Here is a 13,533-nt window from a genome sequence, read left to right as displayed (position 1 = left end):
TGAGAGATAAGAACCTCTGAACCTTCCAGAGGAAGGTGCAGGATTCCTTTCCACCGTGTGAAAAACTGCTAACTAGGAGAGAAGTGTCTTGTTCCTGGTGCTTTCTGTTGTTTTCACATCTTTGCTTGTTTATAGCAAGATTGGAGCTAGCTGTCTGATAATGATGCATCATTGAAGGAAACAACAAAAGTGGCTCTCTTCTGTCCAGAGAAATTCAGTATGAAAATAAAGCAGTAATAGAATAGAGCATGGTCTTTGTATCTCATACAGTAGCACTTCCTCTTTGCTTCAAGTTCTGTACAGAACACATGCTAGAAGACAATGAAAAACTACTCAGAAGTGAACTTTGTACAGTGCTTTTCCCTTCATGGAGCAGTGTTTTACTTGACTGGTTTGGAGAGCTTGGAGACCTAGCTGAAAACAACAGTTAGGAGTATAGTCCTGTACTAGTTGTCAGGATTGCTTTGTCAAATATCTTTGCCCTTTACTATGATCACTAAGTTTGGGTGTCTCTGAAGTGCCCCCAGCTGTTGAAACACAGACTTGCTGAGCAAATGGAAATGAGAAGAGACTGTCAAATCGTCCTCTTACACTGTGTCTTGTCAGTACAGTTGAACACAAACGGAAAATGTAAACTTTATTTGACTTTCAGCTTGTTGAGGATTTGCTATAATAGAGGCTTTTACTTGCTAGGAAAAAGCTACTACTAAAGATGTTTTACGAAATTTAACGCCAAGAGAATCTTCCTGAGGAAAACAAATCTCTTTTATTTCTCCGTAAGAAGCCGTACTGTAAGCTACACTGCCAAGGGATTAGTTCTGAAAATGGACTCTAACCTGTGTTTATTAAACAGACTGTATTTAATGAACATAGGCTGCAGGCCAGGCTGCTCAGGTCAGAAAGCAACGTCTTAGACTGCTTACTTCCTGAATCCTAAAAGGGAGCAGCGGTGCTCTCTGTGAACGTCTGTGTGAATGAATTGATTAATGTTTTGTGGCCTTCTGAGAGTCAGCAGTAGATGAGAAGAGCTATCCTGCTGCTTCAACTCCGCCTGTCAGTCAGCACCTCTCTGGGGTTAAATAGGTTCTGCTGCAGGTTAGATGTCTAACTAAAATCCTCACAATTACTTTGAGTAAGACAGAAGTGTTCCTTAGAGCCAGATGCATTTCTCCAGCATTCTTTGAAACATCTGTGGTTTTCAGGGTAGGGCAACAGACTGAGGTTTTGGGGGAGTTTTCTCCGAATCTTCCACTGCCTGAATGTTTCTTAGCTGAGGGCAAGCCGCTAGGGTTTCCATGTCTGCCTTCTGGTTGTTTTGCCTGTTTCAGGCCCTGATCTGCACGGGTGCTTGTGCATATGCATGTGCTTCTCTGAGTGACAAACAAGGCTAATCAGAATGGGGGGGGGGGGGGTAAATGCAAATGTAAATCTCTAAGTATTTGCAGGATTAAAATCTAGCTTCTGTGGTGGAAATGCTGTCTGTTTGCATGGTATCAAGCGGTGTGTCAATTATTAATAAAAATAACTATTAAAGATTGTTTTTCATATGGTTTCCCACAAAACAAACCAATCCAGACCATGTTAATTATTACAGCCACATTCTGGTGTGCTTATTATTAATCCTTTGTATATTTTGAGGCACTGTCAGCTTGTTATTGCTTTCCTCACTGCCTAGTGATTATTACTGCCTTAAAACAAATGACAGCAAACATTTAATACACATGTAGCTTTTCTTAAAACCCATGTGAGAGCTCCTAAGATCATCTGGTCAGCCTGATATAATAAGTGGCTTTTATTATGCATCACAAGATGGTGATGCATCTTTTTGATACCATTTAATACTGTGTTCTGCTGAACACTGAAGAATTATTGAGGAAGTTAAATATTCATATAAAAGTTCAGTCTACAGTAGTGCTTCATCTGTGAGCTAGCGCTGGCCCAACAGTTTGGTGCAAGTCTGGTTTCTTTCAGTCAGAATGATGACAACGGACTTCAGTGAGTGGAAAATGCTGCAGGGTGTGATTAGCAGTGAGGGACTTGTGGACTACATGGACCCTGAGAGATTCCTAGGCATGGAGGCTGGTTACAAGAGAAGAGGGAAGGATAAGTTGAGGCTTTGACAGCCGTTGCACTTCTAGCACGGTCTGACAGTGTCTCCCAAAGTTGTTTAAGAATTCATATGGCAAATGGGTATCTTTAAATGGATAACCATAGAGGAAATTACTTGGAATGTATTTGTCCAAAATACAGTGCATGGAGCTCTCAGAGAAGCACAGAATTTCTCTGGTAGGAAGGGACCTGCACGTAATATTGAGTCTAACTCTTGGCTGCATACAGGACTACCTAAAAATTAAACCAGGTATCTGGGAGCGTTGTCCAAACACTGCTTGAACTCCATCAGGCTTGGGGCCATGACTGCTGCCCTGGGGAGCCTGTTCAGTGCCCGGCCAGCTCTTGGTGAAGACCCTTTTCCTCACACCCAGCCTGAACCTCCCATCACAGCTCCATTCCGTTCTCTTGGGTCTTCTCATCTAATGTGTAATTTTAATTGTTTCCTGCTATAGCCTGTGATGTTCATAAACCTTACTGTGTTATGAAGATAATTAATGCGGACTTAAAGTTACTTGTTAGGGAATGTGCTCTGGTGGTTAGATTTTACTGTTACTTTGTGCTGAAGTCAAAAATCGGCCTTTTTTGCCCAGCATGGTTATTTTATGGAACAGTCAGAGGTGACTCATGTTAAATATGAGAGCACACAAAATAAATCCAGAAAAAATGTGTTTTTTACCAAGTTATTTAAATAATTGCTTTCAGCTCCGCTGACACCTGCAGTTTGTGGAGAAACCTTTCCAGGCAAAGGTTGTTACAAATGAGGTTGTTATGAATTATGTCAATTTAGCCACCAATTAACAACTTGAATAAATGATTCCACTCATTGTCAGGCTTGATGCAAAACTAACTGAAGTCTGCAGGAGTTTTTCTGTCGAGTTCAAGGAGCTTTGGATCAGGTCCCTAACTATATAGCCAAAAAAACTTTTTTTTTTTTTTTTTTTTTTTTTAGCTGAATTTCTTCAGTTCTAACTGGTTTGGTGAAAAAACAATGAGCCTTTTTACTTCTAACCTGTGTGACCCCATTGATAAAGAATGAACATTTGTTCTAAAACTCCCAATCAAAATGAGTTCCTGTCAAAAGCTTTATTGTTCTTTCCTTGCACCTATGGCCATGTGATATGCTGGTGCTTTAGAACTTTCTCAGGGCGTGAAAATGCCAAATAGTACATCTAAAATTGGAACACCTCTTTAACCATATACTTAAAGATGAGGAAGAAAGCATATCTGCAAGCATAGTGGATTTTATAAGATGTCCAAAAAAAAAAAAAAAGATTCTCCTTTTGCCAGGATTTGTTTATGACAAGATTTCTAAAAGATTTAGAAATAAACAGAAGGATATAGTGTTTTCTGATTATTTTCTACTGTTGCTTTTTTCATAGACTACAGCTACTGTTGGCTAGATTTCGATAGGATAATCTTGATTTTCTTTACTGAATAGCTCTCGTTTCATTTGCATAACGTTCACTCAGTATACTTTGAGTGATCTTGTAATAGCGTTCCTTGCTATTTCAAGGAATATTTTAGTGCAACACTTTGTAAATAAATTCTTGATTCAGAGTACTCTAATAGTCGAGGGGGGGAAAAGAAATGGCTAGTAATAAAAACATGATTTCAAGTTACTAAAAAATTGAGAAAAATAGGAAACTGCCTTTTAATGACAAGAGTTTATAAAACAGTATTAGAACTTAAAATATTCTTAGGGTTAAAAAGGAGAACAAAGGTATCTCTAAAGCAATTTTTTTTTACTTGCCTGACTACTACTTAAAGCCAGTCATTGACTGAAAAATGAGACTATTTTTACAAAAGGTTTGCTTATTTTGAATTGTGATAGTTTCTGGGCTCAGGGCAGGTGGGGGCTGGATTGCAGCAGTTCCTTTTTTTCTGTGGATTGAGCCTGAAGCTGTCTGGTAATCCCAGATGTCCTTGTGGCAGACAGTGTGAGGCAGGGCTCATTTCTTTGTCTGGTCAGGGTCTGTCACACATCACCACCTGCCTGTATGAGATCAAGGGAGATGGGCAGACCAGGCATGAAGCCCTGGAGTCTACTCTAAGGGAGACCTCAAGTGTGCCCGAAATCCCATGGCATGACTGGGGTTCCCCTGACATGACCAGCTGCGTCACATTGAGCTTTTTGCTGGGTGCTTCTGCAGGCAATGAACATGAAGCAGGACCAAACTGGCCTTCAGTACCAAGTCAGTGCCTGTGCGGACCAACTGTACAAAGCCAGCATCAGACTGAAATGTCTAAAAGTAGGTGAAAAAGGAAATGTTGGCTAGATGTAGCATTTACAGATGTAAAACTTTTGCCAAATGCCAGCTTCTGTGAAGTTCAGTCAGAAGCGGCATAGTGGAATTATTGACTTCTACTTTCTATAAATGTTGTCATGCTGTAAAATAAATAAATAAATGGTTTAGGACAGTATTGTAAATCTGCATTTTTCATCTGTGCTCACACTGACTTTGTTTGATTTGGTTCCTTTCACTTCAGCAGAACGACTCCTGATTTACAGCAGAGTTCAGGCAAAGAGAACGAGATGTCTTTATGCAGTGGCATAAAGCTAAATAGCTCCGGTCTCTTGCTATGTTGCTATCTCCAGGAATTAGTTCAACCCAAAAGAAATTAAATGACCACCTGCAAAATCAGTTACTCCTATTTTTTTTTTTCCTTTGGCTATGACAGACTTGAGTTTTGATGCAAAAGAACAACCAGAAAACATGCAGAATTATCCTTTTTGTTGTCATTAAGAAAATATGATATGTATTTTGGCACCCCAGCCTTGATATTTATATTTACATGTATATCTATATATATGTGTGTGTGTGTGTAAAGGACTGGAGTGTGCAGACTTGTCATATCCTAGGTTCCTTGCGGTACTGTAGTGACCACGTAGTAGTGTTCATCTACCTGTTGAATTACTATGTTGTGTAGCAGAGCTCCAAAGGGTCAACAGCAGTGCTGCACAAGTAGAAAGTATGAATCTGCTTTTTTTGGGTCAGTTTGCCTGCAAGGGCCAGAGGACAACAAATCTTTGGGTTCCTATACTTCTTTCTACAAAGTAAAGGTGAGATGTCCTTTTTGGCACTGAACTATGATAGTGTTCAGGGAAGAAAAAGAAGAGAGAAGCTGGCATTCTCTATCTGCATAAAGCAAAATACCCAACTGCAGGATTAAAGGAAATAAGGAAGACGCCTCTTGCCTACTTGCTACATGGGCTGCCAGAGAAATATTTAAATGTGCCACACACACAGTTGTTGTGTGTTTCTTCCTAAGAAGTGCTTTCCGTTAAATTCAGTGGTCAGAAGCAGGGTGACAGTGAGCGACAGGACAAGTAGTGTATATCAAAAGAGAGCGTCCCACCAGTGTTACATGAACTTCTTGCATCTCAGCAGGCAAAAGAGGGTGTACGAGTTCCCTTGGAAGGAACAGAAGAAGATAGAGGCATGCTGTATAGATCAGAAAGATGGGACTGATGAACCTTGTGCTAGCATCAAACAATGCTACATGATGAAACACAGTGATTAAGGAGCAGTGTGCTCTCCCGTACAGTTAGATGCTATGGCGGGTATTCAGTTGGATCAAATGTGGTATGTTATACACCATAGCACAGAACAACCAGTGTGAAAACATGCTGCAGAGTGTAGGAAGCATCTTCTGCTGTTTCTTTAATGGTCTATAAGGACGTACTGTCTCTCAGGTAATAAAACTCAGTAAACTCTTTAATTGTTAAGGTAGACTGCATGGCCAGCTAGTACTTACCTGCCCTCTTCCAGCCTTGACACAAGACCATCAGGTATTCTGAAATGAAAATAGGGTATTTTTTTTCCCATCACCCAGGTGTGCTGCTGTACTGGAAGAAGTGCAGAAAAACAATGTACAAAAAGACTGTCTTTTTATTGAATAAAAGGTGACGGAGGGCTTTCTGTCTTTTGTGAGAGAAATTGCTGTTGGTTATGCTACTGCCCGCTGCAAAGGCGTGCTGTGTGTATGTTGTTGCTGTTTTATAGGTGTATGTGTATTTGCCATCTCTGGTGTTTAGGAGATTTTTATATCTTTAATCTACGCAGTCTAGTATATAAGCTACTTGGATACAATGCTACCTCATGGAAGAGTAAAGTCCAATTAAGACATCTGTGCTTCCACGTGCTACTGTTTTGCTAAATGGACACCCAAATTCTGGAGAGAGAGAGAGGGTTTTGCTTTTGCTGTTTGCTCATTTTCTCAGTCTTTCATTTACAAAGTGAGATATTTATATAACCACACAATTCTGTTTGAAACCACCTTTCCCTCACCCCTCATTCGTTCTGTTTATTTAAGCTAAATTTTGGTTTTGAGACAGGGACGATTTGTGTGTGTGTGTGTGTGTTTAATATAAAAAGCTCTTTGCCTATTCAGGTGCTTTTACACTAAAGAATTTTAAAAGACACAATTAATAGTGATACTTCAACTTCTTCCCCACCATCCATAAACTTAATTTCAGGGAGTTCTTGGTTCAGCTGTAGTGCTTTATATTTTAGTTTAACAGCTTTTCTGTGGACTTGGATAATTAACTTTTCAAATCTTGCAAGTCTTTGGCATTTACCGTGTCCTGTGTCAGGGAATTCTGCAGCTTGATCTATACTTGGTAGTAAGAAAAATCTCTGTTTTGAACCCTATTGGATTCCTGTCTTTTTGAATGTTCCTGAGGGACTTGGAAGAAGCAGTGGACAATTGTTTTATGTCTATCTTCTTCTTGTTCGTGTTTTCATAGGGCTTTATTATGTCCTTCCTCATCTGTGTTTCAGGCTACTAGTCTGTTTATTCCTTAGTTCTGATCAGCCCTGCAGCGCCATTTTTCTCACTTTATCCTTTCTCAAAGGAACAGACCATAATGGGGTGTAGTACTCAGACTTTGAGTGCACAGCAGGTTTCTGTAGCGGTAAGATGTTAACTTCTGTTTTTTTCCTTTTGTCCTGTTTCTAGAAAATGTGAACATTGGGTATGCTTTACTGAGCATGGCGTATCAGATTGGTGTTTCATAGCACTACTGATGTTAATCCTAAATTCTTGTGTTCAGCTGTAGTAGTCAGCTCAGAGAAAAACATTTAATCTAGCATTATTCTGCATGGAAAATATCTTTTTTTTTTTTTTTTTTCTTCTTCCTATCTGCATCAGTTCGCATTTACCACTCTATATTAAGCAGGTCTTCTTGCCTATATGACTGCTTCAGAGAGCAAGTTTTCTGTTTTGTGAGGCATGACTTCTGATTACTGAAGTCATCACTATTTTTCTGTGATATACATCCATGTGTCCCTCAGCCTTCTCTCTAGAATCATTTTCTAAAATTGCAAAAACAATGAAAACTCATTTTCTGATGGATTGTCAGCAGACAGCTTGAGTTAGAATGGTCACTTTAATAACAATGGTGTTGACCCATCATTGCTCCTTTATTGTAAGGGTTCAGTGCTGAATAGTTCTGCTAATTTTACTCCAGGTCTGATTTGAGAAGACTGTTCATCAGGGCAAAAGAAAGATCGCTACTCTGGAGGAACAGTGATGCAGTTGGACGATGTGTTTCCTTTTCAGAGACTGCAATTTAGTAACATCTTTAAGGCTGTTGAAGTCAGAGGCTTTTTACCCTCTGCAAACACAGTCAGAATCCAAGTGGAATTTTGCAGCACGTCTGTGTACTGTGTGTACTGGCTTATCCTACACGCAGGAAGAGTTGGGTCTTCGTTTATGAGGGATTTTGCTGTCATGTTTCGGAGGGGAATATTGTGGTTTTTTGAACGGTGGATGAACTGTCCCTTGGATTTTAGAGGACTATGTAATTTAATGGCAGTATCCTCTCTCTCTGCAGCTGCCGATGGGATGGTGTGTAATGAGTTATGCTCAAGTGACGGCTGCTGGGGACCAGGGCCGGACCAGTGTCTCTCCTGCAAGCGTTTCATCAGGGGAAGGACCTGCATAGAGTCTTGTAACCTGTATGATGGGTAAGATATTTCCTTTTATTTCCCTTGCACTTTTCCCTGAAGCTGCTTGATTACATTGTTCAGGATTCTCATGTGGAAGTTGACTTGTTTGTACAATAAGCAGTATCTGTTCCACTGCCAATATTGTTGCTTGTATGTGAAATATACTATGGGATAAGTTTTAAGTATTTCATAATGTGAACTTTTGTAGAAGGATTTATCTAGTATTGTGCTTCCTCAAGTTTTCATACAACATTAGTTTGTTTCACCTGTTACACTCCTGATAATGTGAACAATTTGATTTAGATGAAGACTTAAAACATTTAGCCCTAGTTGAATATTGACACCCCTATTCAGAAAAACATAAGTTACGTTCTTTCAGATGAGTTAGATTTAGGCATGTAGTCAGGAAATTCTGAGTAAGGACCCCAAAGTAGGACAACTTTTCTTTTTTTTTTTTTAATGAAACATTCTGTATGCTACACATAAATAGCAATAATAAAACCAAAATGAATTCTTTTTTTTTTTCCTTCCATTTGTGCACGTGCACCATCTTTTCCGAAGGGTGGATAGTCTACATGCTGCACAGACAAAGCCGGCAGAGTCTGCCTTATGACAGGGAAGTAGAGCTAAGCTGTTTATGTGACTTCCAGCAGAAGAATTTCATAATTAGTTTGTGGAGGGAAGCAGGTAGAATTTGACTTACCTGAATAACAGTATAGCAAGGTCCCTAGAGTTTCTTTTATAATAAAGATAAATAAAAAAGAGAAAAATGATTGTAATTACATCTTTTCCTTCAATGTGCTAATTGAAAATAATATCACTGCATGGTTTCTTTCTTTTCCTGCCTTGGATGCCAACTCATGGAACTGTTATGGGGAGAGTATGAAATGAACTCCCATAAATACATGAAAATAATCTAAATTCTTCTATCTAGACAAGGCATGCAAAAAGCATTGACAGATTACCATTTTATATGCTTAAAAAATAATAATAAAAAAAAACAGTTGCAGATCACAAGTGTGTTATATGCACCAGAACATATTTGAGCACAAATTCTGGGGCAGTTGGTGGCTGGTCCTGCCATGGTGCCTGTCTCACTAAGATTGCAAGAAGGCTCTGTGTTTGGATGGCTTAAAGAGCCCTTTAGTTGCAATGTTCTGAACTGTATTGACTAGGGAATGGTATTTGCACTTCACACAGGCTCAGCTCCTCAGTCAATATGAGATATGTGACCTGGGCTTGGGGAGAAGTATTCTTGTTTGATTGAGAGCTCTGCATGTTCATCTTGAAGGATAACAACAGTATTTCAGGGTAGGGTCAAATGTATTTGACTTCTTTAAGTCCTCAGCAGGAAAGCCCTGTCTCCGAAGCTAGAGAAGGATGAGCTTAATCGGAATGGTCAAGTGAGGTTTTCCTAAGCTGTATTGGTGCAGTAGATCCTGATGGTTGTAGAGAGGCAGAGGGAAGGCATCAGTAAACTAAGCACAAAGGCCTTCACCCATGGGCATGAGTGGGCAGCACATCTTTAATTAACGCAAATGTTATAAATGGATAGTGCAACAAGATGGGATCCATCTGCAAAGCTTAGGCGTCCAGTCTGAGTTTATCATGTAGGTTTTCTGTGCGGTTAGTGGGGAGGGAGGCTACCTCTCAGGTGTTACTTCGTTTCAGTCTAGAATAAGGTGAGGTGAACAGTGTTGAGAAGGTGCTGGAGCTTTTTGTAAAAGGCAGCTGGCAGCTGAATTGAGACACCTGATGTTTGATGGAAGAAATCCCTATCCAACTATTAGCAGAACATTTTCTTTTCCCTCTTCTAAGTGGTTAATAATAATAATAATAATTTTAAAAGGACAAAAAAGATCCCTTAGCTGATAGTTGTGTCTGAATGCATGAAATAAATGAGCAAAACTATTTTTTTTTGACACTTTTAGATTCAGACCTCAGCCTAGAATTGTTGTTTATGAAAACAAAGTTATGAGCTTTTTGGAGAAAGGCTTTGAAGTATGAGTGTTTGCAGAGACTTAACTAAAAGAACATAAAGAGCACTGTAATCGATGCACTTCCTAATGTTTTCCTATCTGATAGCAATGTCTTACACGTAACGAATATCTTCCTGAACCTTAGATAAAAACAGAAATGAGTTACTTCATATACTACATTCCCTAGTGTGAATGAGGATCTTATTTCTTAAGGGAAAAGGAGAAAAACACCGAGGTTTGATACTGGTAAACAAGATGTCTACTGTTTCACCTGCCTGTGAGTGATGTTGCTGATGATGCACGATTTTCAGCTGTTGTAAAGCAGCAAAATGCAATTAGAAGTGATCTCAGCTGGTGTAGTCCACTGGCCTTAGTGAAGCTGTTTTCTACCAGGTGAAGAGGCAGCCATTTTAGCTCAGTTTCTGTCTCACTTCTGCTTTTTCCTAACCTGCCTGCAAAATATTTCTCTAGGGAATTTCGTGAGTTTGCAAATGGATCTGTCTGTGTGGAGTGTGATCCCCAGTGTGAAAAGATGGAAGACAACATGATCACGTGCTACGGGCCGGTAAGAGCAACCTTTGGTGTATTGTGGCCTAGCTGGTTGTTAGAGTGTGCTAAAGCACAGACATTTTTTTGCATGGAGAATTTAGAGTGGCTGTTGAAAACCAATGTTAACAAAAGTAAAATAAATAAATATATATATGCACACTCTGCTTGTGGGACAGAATTCTGCACATGTTAAACAGATGCTAGGAGTAAACTCCCTTGACTCCTTAAGATGGTTTAAAAATGCGTGCCCTTTTCTTTCATGAGTTGTCTTAATGCCTTAGCAGTGTAGATGCACAAGGTCTTTAAATGACAGAAGGTATTCAGTTGCAATTTGAGCGTCCTCTTTTATCAGTGTTTTTATTCATTATATTCAATTCTGTGCTGTTTAGTGTAATTTCAGTTGCCTTTTTTCACAAAAAGCGTGGAAATTTGTCGCAATCTCTCAGAAAGCTTGAGCAATGTGTTTTTTTTCCTACATAGGCCAGCCTTTGACGTTGTTTTGATACAGCTTTTTTTTGCATGCATCCTAAAATGAATGTTAACCTTTATATGTCCAGTGAGTCCTGTTTCAAGGACTACTGCTCATTTTTAGACATAAATTGTTCCTTTCTTTTGGTCTTCTGTATATTGCCAAGATTAAAAGAAACATGCAGGATAGTGAGGAGTTGTATTTTAGGCTCTTCATCACTGAGAAAACTTAACCTGTAGCTTATTTCTTTGTTTCCGTGACTTAACCTACAGATTAGAAACAAAACAATGGCATTACACTACTAATTATTTTCATCATCATTTTTGTTGCACTACTGTGCTTTCTGATACTACAAAGCAAGAAGCTAATGTTGCAAGTTTTCAGCCAACAAGGGGAATTTGGATTTGTAGTAGGACTTCTGGATGTAAAATCATAAACCAGTGCCCAAACTGAACACCAGATTTGTTTCATTCCACTGGCTTAAAATGTTCAATTTACATTGTTCCAGGAACCTTGGTTTATAGCTTTTAACAGTCCAGTCTATGTATGTATTAAGAAGGAGACTTTGTAGTCCTTCAGCATTGTTGTGACCAGATGCTGCAGGGAGAATGCAGTTTGGAGAATAATTCTGGCTTGCAGAGGTAGCGTATCCTACTGTAAGACCACTGCACTTGCTTTGCAAGCCCAGTTCAGTACTGATTAGTGTTGCAGGAAACTTTTCTCATGTAAATTTAAAGTGGGCATGAAGTGTGTTGTGTTAAGCACACCGGTAACATGGAGAAACCTGTTCAGAAGCTAGAATTTAAGTCTTAAACTCAACAGAATAAGTTTATGTCCAGAGCCGCCAGGATTTACGCGTGCTACTCCTGAACAGTGACTGGGGCCATGCAGGTAACTCACTGTTCATTGGGAAAGAAATGCTACTGGAGTTACTGCTGAATGTGCTGTCATGCTAGGATCTGCAATTCTAGTGCAGCAGAAGAAGACAGAGTAACTTGAGCATGTGCTGCATTTCTTCCATATTCTCCAGGGACCTGACCACTGCACAAAGTGTTTCCATTTTAAGGATGGTCCAAACTGTGTGGAGAAATGTCCTGATGGCTTACAGGGAGCAAACAGTTTCATTTTCAAATATGCCGATGAGGATCGTGAGTGCCATCCATGTCATCCAAACTGCACCCAAGGGTAAGTACAAACTCTGTGAAGTGAGCCATCCTATTCACTGTTCATAGACCACTGACAGTTTGGCTTGTTAAAGCACTTGTTCCACTCCTGAAAATGGAGTGTGTACAGCAGTGTATGTAGCTTGATTTCCAGGATTTCTCGTGACATTCAGGTTCCAGTCATAAAATTCCAGCAGCTTATCAGAAAATAAGTTTACGCCTCTCTGGAAAACCACAGAGAACTTTTTTTTTTTTTTTTTTTCTTTTTAAAGCAATGCACAATTAGCTTTCCTACCAGCTAGCTCTGCTTTGTAACAAATGCTTCCATTTGCACCTAAGTGTAGGCATGTACAATTACTTTACTTTTAGTATTTGTTTGTAGATGGAATTTTCATTTCAGTTCCTTGGTATTGCTGAAATAAACCTGCAGCACTTCCATGAGACTGAAATGATAGTGTCACCTTTTTTCATAGGGGGACTGATGAGATGGGTTTATCGGAAACCTGAATCTGATGATCAATTTCTCAAGTCCTGTCTAAGTATCTCCACGATCACTTTTTTACACTTGGAAGTATATAGACCACATATCTGAGCGAGAACTAAGAACGTGTAACAAAATAACAGTAGTCGAATACATAACCGTTGTTTTGCATGGGCTGCATCAGTAAGAAGTGTCTTTTTGATGAGATGGTTAGTGGTGTCCAGCATACAAAGAAAGCAAGAGGCAGCCAGAGGGAAAAGAGAAAACTTCAACCAGTGAAATAATCTTCCACAAGAGGCTCTTACTGTTTAGCAGCTAAAATTAAACCAGTAAATTATTCAATGTAATCTTGATGTCAACAGCTGTTGCCATTCAAAATGAGACCTTTTGCTGGTTTTGCAAATCTAATTACAATAGAGCCATTAGGGAAATGAAAGTGAGATCGCAAAGACACAGCCAGGATCTGTTGCACATTTGTCTTCCCCTCAGACCCTTTAAATCAGTTATGCAATAAAAGGAAAATGCTGCCGCTGTAGATGAAGAGTGTAAGAAGAAACTATTTGAAAAGATGAGCTCACTTCAGGAGCTCTGGTCCTGGCTTTAAGAGGTGGTGGAAATGCCAGTTCTGAGGGAGTCTGACAGGCCCAGCTATGGATGACAGATTTACTGTCTGCCCTGCATAAGAAGCACCTTGCAACTTTGCTGGCCTCTCAGAAGAATAGGATGTGACCCTTCTTCCCGTTCCATCCTCTTTTCTGGGAAGATCTAAATGTAATTAATTGTCCAGAAGTAGCTGTGTTTCCTGGAGACCAGGAAGGGAGCAGAAAGT

General features: G+C 39.6%; 1 protein-coding gene across 3 annotated transcripts in view; it reads left to right on the top strand.

Moving 5' to 3' along the window:
• Positions 1–13,533, top strand: part of ERBB4 (erb-b2 receptor tyrosine kinase 4) — a gene marked incomplete at its 5' end in the record, with an annotated part of 567,763 nt that overhangs the window by 409,944 nt on the left and 144,286 nt on the right. For all 3 annotated transcript variants that reach the window (XM_082763474.1, XM_082763473.1, XM_082763475.1), the window contains 3 exons: positions 7,949–8,081; positions 10,514–10,607; positions 12,091–12,245. In XM_082763474.1, coding sequence (XP_082619600.1) covers positions 7,949–8,081; positions 10,514–10,607; positions 12,091–12,245 — 382 coding nt within the window. The remainder of the gene's footprint in view (positions 1–7,948; positions 8,082–10,513; positions 10,608–12,090; positions 12,246–13,533) is intronic.

This window comes from Aythya marila (assembly GCF_965140915.1).
Source record: "Aythya marila genome assembly, chromosome: 6".
Classification (NCBI taxonomy): Eukaryota; Metazoa; Chordata; class Aves; order Anseriformes; family Anatidae; genus Aythya; species Aythya marila.
This window is presented reverse-complemented; position numbering and strand designations above follow the sequence as displayed.